Genomic DNA, 11,873 nt, shown 5'->3' with positions numbered 1-11,873 from the left:
CAGCCAGACTTGATACCAGAAACCTGGCTATGCCATACTTGTTTGAGATGGGGATCACCACAGGAAACCTCGGCATGACCTCGCTACCTTCCCTCATGGCAACCCTACTACCTGACTGTACCTGTGGTTTTCCTACATTTCTCAAACTGCTTTTCATCACACTCTTGGCTTCTTTAAATTCTTCATTGCCTCCCTCTGCTGCTCCAAACAATCCATGCAATCCCATAGGATTTGCATCCAAACACGTATCCAGCAGACATAATGTCCACAAACCCTGAATCTCTCCCTATCTCTTACATCTGACAGGAAGAGTTCGTCACTCTACCAAAAGCCATCTGTGCCATAAACAATCTACACACCCAGAACATACCCAAAAAAACCACAACACTTTATTTAAAAGTTAGCGTTTGCAGTCGTACAGCTCAAAAACACAGCTGTAGGAAAACTTAATCCCTTTTTTAAAAAATAATCAAGATTGATTTCAGTAAAACGTTAAAAAAATTCACCCTGCTCACTACTATAGGTTCATAACGGGGGGGAAAAAGGTATTTACACGGTTTATAAATCTTAAAACCAAACACGTAGCTTATCAGGCTCTGAAATCACTGATCACTCCAAGCTACTGTGTCTAATTCCGATAAAGTCTCCCGCGATTAGTTGTGAAACTAGTGTTTTTTTTGTCTTGGACTTATTTCACAGTCCTGGGACAATCCTGAAAAATCCAAGAAAGTTGGTAACCCTGGATTTGATGGAGCTATACAAAATCATGAGGGATCTAGACAGATTAGATAGAGGGAATTTGTTTTGCCATTGGTGAAACAGCCAAGAGAAACGGGATGATATTCAAACTTAATTGGCAAAGGCAACGGAGATATTCAAGAACAAAACAAAACTTTCTCAAACAGTGAGTGCACTGAGAATGTAGTGAAATATTTATTTTTCGATAAATTACAACCTTTGGCTGACTGAAAAGTCTGCTCTTGAAGATTAGATCGGGCCACAAGTGACAATATTGTAAAACAAAACTTTCCTCTACACCTACCAATCAAAAGGCTGGCTCACCAACCCCTCTTCTTTTGCTGCTCCTCCTCGACTCTCCCCTTCACTCCTACTTCCCTCCTCCCCTCTTTTCTTTCTTTCCCCCTCGATCCTCATCCTTACCCTTTCCCCTTCCCTCTCCCTTTGTACTGAGTGAAGTTGAGCGGGATCCCGACTTTTAGCGCGCCAAAAGCCAAGCGCGCTTTCCCGCAGCTGGTCCACACCACTGGTGTGATAGAGGGGAGAATAGTGAGAGATGACCGAAGTAGGCAAATTGAAGTTCAAAATATGAAACTCGGTGGGAGATAAAATGGATCAATGGTTCAAGTAGGGCTCGAAAATTTCCTAGTATGCAACGCACGACGACAGGAGCAGTTTGATGTCCCAGAGCTGTGTGTCTGTTTCCCCCCTCCCCTGTCCCATGATTGGAATATCCCCATGGTCCCGCGGGGTTCCATGCAGTCTCGGTGTTCTATCCGGGATTCCTCAGGTGGCTCTGATTGAGCTGCGGCTGCAGTGACTGGGAGAAAGGTGAGGGTAGCAGGAACTGTTTGACTGCTTTAACCGGCCACATCCAGACAGCGGGTTGCTGCTGTGATTGTTACTCTTGCTTGCTGCTCCGCGCTTTTTAAAAAATTTTGCACTTCTGTTGTGTAAACAGTCTGGGACTGGGAGGGTTTGGCGGGAAATGTGCACGTTTTCCCCTGTTGAGCTGGAGAGAATTCTTGGTTTTACATGCTCATTTTTCAAACCGTCATTCCCCCGAGTAAGCGTACCATGTGGAAATGGTTAGACGTTCTTTAAAACGTGGTCGTCATATTTTGAATACGGCTCAGTTTGCTTTGAGATGCCTTTTCAGTACCGCAGAAAGATGACTGATTCTTTCCACTTGAACTGTGAACGTGTTTGTTTGTTTTTTTAAAAAATGATGCACTTTGTCAGTCTCGAGGAAATGAGGTTTGTTTTGGCCTTGAGCAGCCTGTTTTCTTGTCTGTAAAAACTGAAACATTAGCTCTGATTTCTCCACAGATGCTGCCAGACCCGCTGAGCTTTGCCAGCAACTTCTATTTTTGTTTCCTTGTTTACGTTGCGCTTGTAAAACCGCAAATTTTGACAACAGGAAACCGTGTGTAACAAAATGATGGTAGTCGATTTCATTTTCTATTATTGCACTTTCTATTCTTAACATAATTGCATTTTTTTCATGATTATTTTAAGCTGGTTGTTAGTCGTTTTTGGGTAACGTGGTATATGTAGCAGATCCTTGCACGAATCATCAAATTAATTTGTGTTCAGAATATTATAGGACAATTCATTTTCTTGTTATTTTGTTTTGCAGATGTCAAAATTGATTGCAGATATCTTTAATACTCAGAGTGATGATGAAGAATTTCTGGGTTTTCCAGAGGAAGATTTTAACAATAGATACAACCATCTTAATTATGTAAGTAAATGAGAAGAAAGTAAATACTGTTTAAATAACTTTGCAATGAAAATACTTTTGCCAACAATTGCACAAGTATTGTGAGGTCGTAAGCTGTGTTAATGTTCTGACTGCATTTTATACACTTTGTGTAAATAGTTGAGAATATTTTTTCATAATGTGAAATTGGAGTAATTTAATAAGGTCAGTCACCAGAAGCTTCCAAGTCATAGACTAAGAATTCTTGCTTGCTGTAACCTGTGTGTGTGTTACAAGTTGATGCTGGAATCTGTAGCTTTTGTGAGCTGACTTATTGTAGGGAAATTCTTTAAAAATGCATACGTATTTCTGAAAAGTCTTTAATATAGGAAATAGCCCAAAGTGGGGCTAGGGACCTGGTAGGCTAGCAACATGGCTCCTAATGGTGAGATAAAAATGTGAAACGTTAGGAACAGACTGGAGTGGAGAATTCCAGATTTCACTGTAGATTACTTCACGATTTCAACACTCGGATGGCTAATCCCCGACTTCCAACTTGACAACTCATTGATTTTAAAAAAAGTAATCTCATCCCTTTTTTAAAATCTCTCTAGTCTTATCCTTCATCTCTTTTCCCCCTAAGGCCTCCCAGATCTCAGTTTCCCTGATGGTGTCCTTGGCTGGTCCCTAGGCTGTGAAAATCTCTAACAAAAAACAAAGTTGCTGGAAAAGCTCGGCAGCATCTCCTGAAGGAGAAAACAGTTAGCATTTCGAATCCGGTGACCCTTCGTCAGAACTGATAGTGGCTGGTAAAACGTCAGTCTTTATGCAGAAAAATAAGGAGGTGGGTGGGGTTGGGAGTAAATGATAGGATAGAACGCAAAGAGAGAGAAATACTGTTGGACAGACAAAGGAGTTGCTAATGATCAGGCTGGGAGGGTGAGTAGTTAATAGGGACTGTTAGTGACGAACAAGAGGGTGTGTAGCGACAGGCTGTATGGTAACAGGGCCTGGTGTGTGGTTGAAGAGCGAGGTTGAGTGTGCGCATGTGAAAATCGCTTCTTGATTCTGCTTGTATTGCACTTTATACCATTAGCCTGTGACTTGAGTATTTTGGTTACTTCTTCTGAATCCTGCCCTCATTAAAGCAACATATTTCAGACTAAAAACCAAAAAAACAGCAGATGCTGTAAGATCTGAAGAAGGGTCACCGGACCCCGAAATGTTAACTCAATTTTCTCTTCACAGATGCTGCCAGACCTGCTTAGCTTTTCTAGCAGCTTCTGTTTTGAACATATTTTTGATGTTGGGAATTTGCTACAAAAGTAACATTTTGGAAAGACTCAGCATGTCAGTCAGCAGCTTTTCAAATCCACAACTTTCCATCAGAATTTTTTTCTTGACCAACAACAAAATGGGGGGGGGGGGGTGCGGGGAGAGAAAGAAAATCAGTGTATGGAGCTTGGAGTGGAACTGCGTTTTGATAACATTCCTGTGATTTACTGTTTCGAGTAATTTGCAATGTTAAAGGTGCTGTGCCTTGGGGATAGACAATAGGTCCTGGAGTAGGCTATTCAGCCCTTCGAGCCAGCACCACTATTCATTATGATCATGACTGATCATCCACAATCAGTATCCTGTTCCTGCCGTATCCCGATAACCCTTGATTCCACTATCTTTAAGAACTCTATCCATCTCTTGCTTGAAAGTATCCAGAGAGTTGGCCTCCACTGCCTTCTGGGGCAGAGCATTCCATATACACCACACTCTGGGTGAAGAAGTTTTTCCTCAACTCTGTTCTAAAGGGCCTACCCCTTATTTTTAAAGTGCGTCCTCTGGTTCTGGACTCACCCATCAGCGGAGACATGCTTCCTGCTTCCAGAGTGTCCAATCCCTTAATAATCTTAGACCTCTCAATCAGATCCCCTCTCATCCTTCTAAACTCAAGTGTATACAAGCCCAGTTGCTCTAATCTTTCAACGTATGGTAGTCCCACCATTTTGGGAATTGACCTCGTGAACCTAGCTGCACTCCCTCAATAGCAAGAATGTCCTTCCTCAAATTTGGAGACCAAAACTGCACACAATACTCCAGGTGCGGTCTCACCAGGGCCCTGTACAGCTGCAGAAGGACCTCTTTGCTCCTATACTCAATTCCTCATGTTATGAAGGCCAGCATGCCATTAGTTTTCTTAACTGCCTGCTGTACCTGCATGCTTGCTTTCATTGACTGATGTACAAGAACACCTAGATCTCGTTGTACTTCCCCTTTACCTAACTTGACTCCATTCAGATACTAATCTGCCTTCCTGTTCTTGCCACCAAAGTGGAGATTGGATAGACAGTGAGTGTGAACATTTTTGATGAGATTTGTAGAATGATAAATGGGCAGCACATATTTGTATGAGATTATGTTTATGAAAGTGGGAGGCCAGTAAGGAATTGTATCTGCTGGTGACAAAAATACAGATGGACTGAGACAGGAATGGAGAGGGCAGTGTTACCATCAAAAGCATGCTGACTTGGATGTGAGGTCAGAAGTTTGGCTTGTGCCTAAATAGGTCACTGAAATTGACTTTGCGATTGTGGCTGGAATTGGTGCTGTGGGGGGAGCATTTGTTTTGTACAACAAAAATTACACCTGCTTTGAGAATAGTTTGTGTTGGGTGAATAATTGAAGTTCCAGTCATTGATTTCACATTAAAGTTTGCAAAGGCTGATTGATAAAAGACCTGAAAATTTCATAGTCCAGAGAATAATAAAATCCCTAGATTCCAGAAAGTGGCCATTGGGCCCATCAGGTCTGCACTGACCCTTTGAAGAGCATCCCGCCCTGAGCCAGCCCTGTGTTTTCTCTGGCTAACCCACTGAGCCTACTCATCTTTGTTTGACAGTCAGTTCTGTAGTTTGACAAGATTTTTCTGTACATTTTCTTGATAACCAGCAGAGTCCCATGCATTTGTCATTGTCATCTAACTTTATCTTGGACTTGAAGATACTTGCTTCAGGTATTAGGTACTTGAAATTTACCCAGTGGAAGCTCAAATGTTTGGTAATTTCTACAGTGCAGCAGGTTGTGACTTCCACAGGTTCCTGACATGCATCTCAGATTTCACACCCGGTACCTGATCTCTGTATTGTTGGTTTTCGGAGACCAGAATATATGGATCAATGTCATTCTGTGAATGAGAACAGCAGTTACGGGTGAAAGTTTGAAAGCAAAGGAATGATAGCCCTTGAGCTACTGTTTAGAGAATGCAGGAGCAGAGGGACATAATGCATTCTTCTGTTAATAGGTGAATTTGGCAGGGCAGGTGGAGAGAGCAGTTATACATCCATGGCTTTATTAATAAGACCATAAACTGTAAGGACAAGGAAGTGATGCTTAATTTATACAAAATGCTAGTTAAACTTTGGCTGGGCTATTGTGTTTAGTTCTGGGTATCACACTATAGGTAATGTGAATATGTTGGAGAGAATGCAGCAGTTTCTTAAAAAAAAATAAGTTCCAGGAACGAAATGCTTCAGTTATGAAGATAGTCCCAACTTCTCAGATCTATTGGAGAAGAGAATGGTATAGGAAGATTTGATCAGTCTTCAAATTGAGGTGCCTGGATAGAAAGGACAAGGTAAAACAGTTCCTACTTAAAGCGATTAGGAATCAGGGCACAAATATGAAGTAATTTGCAAAATAAGCAAATGGAATGCAAGAAAGTAACTTTTTCATTGATTATAGTTATGGTCTGGACTGCACAGCCAGGAATTGTGCAGGTTCAATTGAGGTCTTTAAAAGTGCATTAGATGATTATTTAAATCAAAATAATATGCAGGGAAAATGGCAGGAGACTGGCACTAATTAATAATGGTCATTTGGAGAGTCAGTGCACACATAATGGGCTGATTGGCTTCCTGCCCCATGACAAATCTGTTGAGAGTCTCATTGTTTAAGCCAATGGAATGAATATTGTTTCAGGTTCTTGAGATCAATAAAATGCCTTCATAAAAATGTTACAAAATGGCATGTCATCTTTTTATGGAGAGTCTTCGCATATGTATCTTGTACTGTCCTTAGTGATTAGGATTGAAGTGTCTAGCTTGTCATTTAATGTTGAAACTAAAATGATATCAAAGTTTTTAGCTTGAATTTTTTTGGTTTAGATATTTGAGTATTTGATATTTTAAAATGTAATGCTTTTACATTGAAATTGTTAATTTTACTGTAGTCAATTTTAACGATCTGGCTTCTGCAGAACTTGTTAACATGTTCAGTTCGTAGTTTATTGTTGTCTGTGGGTCTTGGATGGTTTTGCCTCATTGGTTTGCTCTATTTCCTAACAATGCATCTTTTATAATCACTACTTTGAAGTTATTTGGGATATTCTGATGCCACATAAGATATTTTGTAAATTTAGTTTATTTTAAAAATATTGTATGGTTTTGTATGAGGCCAACTTGAGAAATTACAAGGATAACTGTGAAATATCTGCACGTACCTTTCCTTAAGTGTTTTCTCAGTTTCTGAAGCTTACATCCTTATGCTGAGAAACTCAAATCTCATTCAAGTAAAAGATTATCCTTTGTGAACTAGTTTAGTGGTTTTTGGTAGAATATTCAAATATATTGACTTCTACAAGAATGCACTGCCAAGCTTGCCCAATGTTTACAATTGTACTTTAATGCCTGTCTTTGTTCCTGCCTAGGAATCCTGTGGTAAACTAATAATTTCAGTGCAAATTTCTTAGAGATTTGAAACAAAAACAAAGTTGCTGGGAAGGCTCAGCAGGTCTGGGAGCAACTGTGAGGAAAAAATCAGAGTTAAAGTTTTGGGTCCTGTGACCCTTCCTCAGAACTGATTTACAGCATCTGCAGTTCTCTTCGGTTTTTCTTAAAGATTTGCAGGTTACTGGAATTAAATGTTCAGACTTGCTTGTGAAGAGGCTGAAGCTATTATCTAGATACACTTGTTAAGTATGCCACTTCGAGACAGTACTGTTTATGCTCCCCTCTATATTCACAGATACCAAAATTAATAGCTGACATCTTTGATGCGCCAAGTGATGATGAGTTTTTGGGCTTTCAAGATTTTGAATGTAAGGACCATGCAGTTGACGACCTGAACCAGAGCATTAATGTAAGTTAACATAATTATTTTTCAAGGCTTAATTTAAATGACTTTGCTGGAAAGTTTGCCTCTGTTCTGACCAGACAGTCCCAAACACTTACCTGAATAAGTGGGAAGGCCTGTACTTAATCCATTGTAGTTTAAAATGTGGTTGGTGAGTGAATTAATTGTGCCTCAAGTTCATCCTTGATGTGTAGCAATTTATCCTGTCGTCTTAAGGTAAAGTGTTTTTAATTGTTGAAATGCAAATCAAGAACAGAATGTGAAAACCAAAACAAATTGCTGTAGAACCTTAGCAGGTTTGGCAGCATTTGTGGAGGGAGAACGGAGTCAATATTTTGGATCCAGTGACCCTTATCACCCTGTTCTGGAGAAGGGTCACTAGACCCAAAACATTGACTCTATTTCTCCCCACAGATTCTGCCGTACCTGCTGAATTTCTCCAGCAGTTTACTTTTGTTTCAGATTTCCAGCTTCTGCAGTTCTTGGTTTTAAAATGTATTGAAAAATTGTGTGCATGTAATAGTTTTATGAAAAATATATTGGCTTGAATAGCTGATACTTTTGTTCACTCGTTTTAATGTTTAACTAATCTGTTGAATGGTATTTTGCATTGGGAATTGTAACTAAAGTAATGGATGATAACTTCCATCATTTTTGCCAAGTAAGCAGCCTGACGGCTTTGCTTCCCAGTAGCCAACAGATGAATTTGTGCGACTAGAAGGTTGTTTTCACGTTAAGAATGTGAAGAAGTTGAGCCAATTTGAACTTGTAAATCACAGCAACAAAAAAAATTAGTTAGATACCTTCACAAAACTTTCATGAAACCTGCATCAATTCGACTCCTTTGTTTCCCAAGAATGATTTTAATTCCTAATCATTATTTCTATATGACATGTTCTACTTAAGGGAGAGGGAGGGCATGCTGTGCAGTCCTAGTGTGGTGGGTCTTGACATGCATATTTTGTATTCGTCCTTGTATTTGGATTCATGGAATAAATCTGACTGAATCCATTTCTTTTCTTTTAAAAAAAGCTTGTTTTCGTCAAATTCATTTGAACTTGGAGTTCAACAAATCCTTTAAATTTTTTGCTTCAATGAGGAACTACGGCAGGGCTGTCCAGGTGAATGGGTTCTCCTCTTGTGTCTGTACGCAAGTCGGAATACGGTGCAGGACCAATATAATATAGTCATTCATAAATCATTCGTGATGGTGATTCTTTTAAATTACAACCCTGTATGGGATTGTGTTTTCAAGCTGGCCATTTGTAACTGGGGGAATCCCCTTTTTATATCTAATTGTTCTCTCAGCAGCCAGTTATTTATAGACCTGAGCACTTGCAGAAATCTTTGTTTTTCGTCGAACTCAATGCTACTTTTGCTTCTCAAACAGTTCAATATTTGTTTTCAAACAATGAATTCCTTTTTAGAAGAATTACAACTGTGCAAGTTTTTGGTGCACAGCAGGTCACCTGTGGAGTTCCACAATGACCCATCTAAAACCAATTCCTCCTCTGCTCTCTTTCCATTTTAGCTTTAAGCTTTCCTCCTCTTCAAATGGGTGTACAATTTTTCTCTTAGTTGTTTGGAACAACCTTTCAAAGTATAAAACCAGTGCTACTATTCTTTATGGAAATTTTCATATTTTCATTTTTAATGAAATTTTTCATAATTTTTGCTCTTCTCACTAAATCAGAAACTGTTTTCCTCTATTGTATTATACTTTGTATAATTTTGGGAACTTATATTAGATCCTTTTTCAATGGGACAGGCATTAAAGAATTTTCCCTCTAATACAGCTTTTGTGTCCTGTAGAACTTCAATGTGCATTTATGTGATAGGACACCTAAAGATGCAAGGATAAAACTAAAATGGTGCTGAATTTTATCCATGAACTGTGAGGAAACTTTCCATACCCAAGTCCAAATATTCCTGTACGTAGAAGAAGTGGACACAACATTTCATCTGGGGTACACCAATTTTGTCTAAGCAACTTTTTTTTTCCCGTCGTCCCTGTTCACTGTTAACAACAGTGTTTTAACCCATGTTGCGATGTTCATTTTTGCACGGTAAAACCATGCCATCAGAAAATGCATGGAAGATCACAACAGCCTTAACCAGTTTGAACCGAAGGGCTTGTTTCCATGCTGTAATAATCTCTGACTTTAATGTTGGACACGCGTTTTGCACGGGTATAGTCAGTACCTTCCATGTAGTGAAAGCTGAAGAAATATGATTTTTGATATGACCCGCTAGTTTTTAGGCATACGGTCTGCACTCCTGCCATCACAGCAGCACTAAAATTCATCTACTGCATGACTTACAGTTCATGGTTTGTGCAATAAACCGTGAGAATTGATCAGATCAGGTTAGCCATTAGACTGCTTTCATGCCTTTTTCAGCATCAAGCTTGCTGACACACTGGTGACATGCCATGATATAATGGCGTAAAATAAATGTGTTTGTCTTCCTTGCTTGGCACACAGGTGACTAGGCTAGCAATGTGAAATGATCATGTGGACATGACATTGCTGTGGCTGCCTTCTCATAAACGAAGGAATAATTCACTCTGTTGTATAACTTGGTCAAAGCGAACAAATCACTTAACCATTTGTCCGTTTGATGCTGTGCAGAGTCTGTCATAAATTAGACAGGGTGTAAAGGGTAATCACTTGTGTGTCTTGGGCAGCCTGTACAAGCGTGGCACAGTGAGACACGAAAATGAGCCCTACTATATATATATATCACTCAAATTTGTTTCTATTAAATCCAGCAAGCATTATGTTAGGTTGCTTTCATGTAAGATGGTCTGCTTGTGCTGATCAATAGGCCCAGTGGCTATGAATTTAAATCTCTGACTAAGAATTGCTTGTATTTTATGCACTTTCATTGAACTATCAGGTATATTTTATTTTAAGCAATGATTTGTTGATTGGCTTCGGTCAGCCCAAACATATTCAAAGTGAATTATGATTTTACCACACTGACCTACAAGTCCCCAAATATTCATTCCACTGAAACAGCAATTTACTCTCACAGCAGTAAGAGTAGCCCAATCAACTCCTTGGGCTGTTGTGATATAGTGTGATCACACTGATCTGTGGCCTAACTCCACATGTGCACCTTTGGCCCATTATCCCTTAAATTTTTATTAAGCAAAGGTATTATCTCAGATTTTAAAACTACCAAGTGATTCTGCATCCAGTATCATTTGGGGGAAGAGAGCTCCAGGCATCTACCACCCTTTTCTGTAGCAGTTCTTCCTAACATCTCGCCTGAACTGTCTGCCCCTATGTTTTAGACTATGCCCCCTAGTTTTCAAATATCCTGCCAGTGGAAATAGCTTATCTTTATCTGTCCTGTCTTTTCCTGTTAATATCTTGAAGATTTTGATCAAATCACTGCTTAACCTTCTAAGTCCCAGAGAAATCCAGTCCAAAGATGTGCAGGTTAGGTGGATTGGCCATGCTAAATTGCCTGTAATGTTCAGGGATGCCTAGATTAGGGGGGTTAAAGGGGATAGGTCTGGGATAATAGAAGGGTCGGTGGGGACTTGTTGGGCTGGAGGGCCTGTGCCCACATTGTAGGGATTCTGTGATACTCTGAAATCAGGACTGATTTTTATCATCTGTCTTCATGACTTTACCCTTGAAGTCCAGGTATTATCGATGCCTCCAGATTAGAAAATCCAATACAAACTGGCTGAGCTTTGCAGAACTGCATTTTCAGTCCATCGGCATGACCATAGCTTCTGGTTGCTTCCAATTTTAATTTTCCATCTTGCTGCTACACTCCTTCTGTCATTGTCCTGGTCGTGTTCCAGTAAGTGCCTGTCTCTTTCACTTTGTCACTTTACCCCCTTTTGGGCTGAGTTCAAATTTAGATGATGACCTCAGCCTGTCTCTCTGTATTTTTTCAGGGTGTCCGTGATATTGATTTCGTCCCTTGTTGCATTCAGAAGGTTGCTATGTAGCCGTTTTGAGCTTATTTGTAGACCAAATCCATTACCACTTTGGGTGTTGCATCGTGAGATCTTTTGACAGCTAATCACAGCTGTCCGCCACCCTATTCCAGACTATGCTCTCTTTATATTCCCCTTCTCCCATCTGCTGGCAACTAGAATCTTTTCTTCAATATTGTCAGTTTTCAGCCTGAAAAATTAACCGCTCTTTCTTTTTCAGATACTAGGTAACCAGCTGAGCATTTCCAGTGCTGTTTTTGGTTTTGTTTTAATTTCTAAATTCCAGCAGCTGGAGTATTTTGGCTTTTGTATGACTTTGAGTATTTGTCTGCGTCTTATCCCTGATTTAAC

General features: G+C 39.8%; 1 protein-coding gene across 3 annotated transcripts in view; it reads left to right on the top strand.

The window, feature by feature from the left end:
* Positions 1 to 1,483: 1,483 nt before the first annotated feature.
* cdca7b (cell division cycle associated 7b) overlaps positions 1,484 to 11,873 on the top strand; it is a 21,220-nt gene continuing 10,830 nt past the window's right edge. Inside the window, exons 1-3 of one of the 3 annotated variants that reach the window (XM_048556671.2) lie at positions 1,484 to 1,569; positions 2,378 to 2,482; positions 7,457 to 7,570. In XM_048556671.2, the coding sequence (XP_048412628.1) occupies positions 2,378 to 2,482; positions 7,457 to 7,570 (219 nt within the window). In that variant the 5' untranslated portion in view covers positions 1,484 to 1,569. Of the gene's footprint in view, positions 1,570 to 1,805; positions 1,996 to 2,377; positions 2,483 to 7,456; positions 7,571 to 11,873 lie in introns of those variants that run through there. The other 2 variants (XM_059654673.1, XM_048556679.2) reach the window with 2 other exon arrangements.

Source organism: Stegostoma tigrinum, chromosome 2 (genome assembly GCF_030684315.1).
Source record: "Stegostoma tigrinum isolate sSteTig4 chromosome 2, sSteTig4.hap1, whole genome shotgun sequence".
NCBI lineage: Eukaryota > Metazoa > Chordata > Chondrichthyes > Orectolobiformes > Stegostomatidae > Stegostoma > Stegostoma tigrinum.
This window is presented reverse-complemented; position numbering and strand designations above follow the sequence as displayed.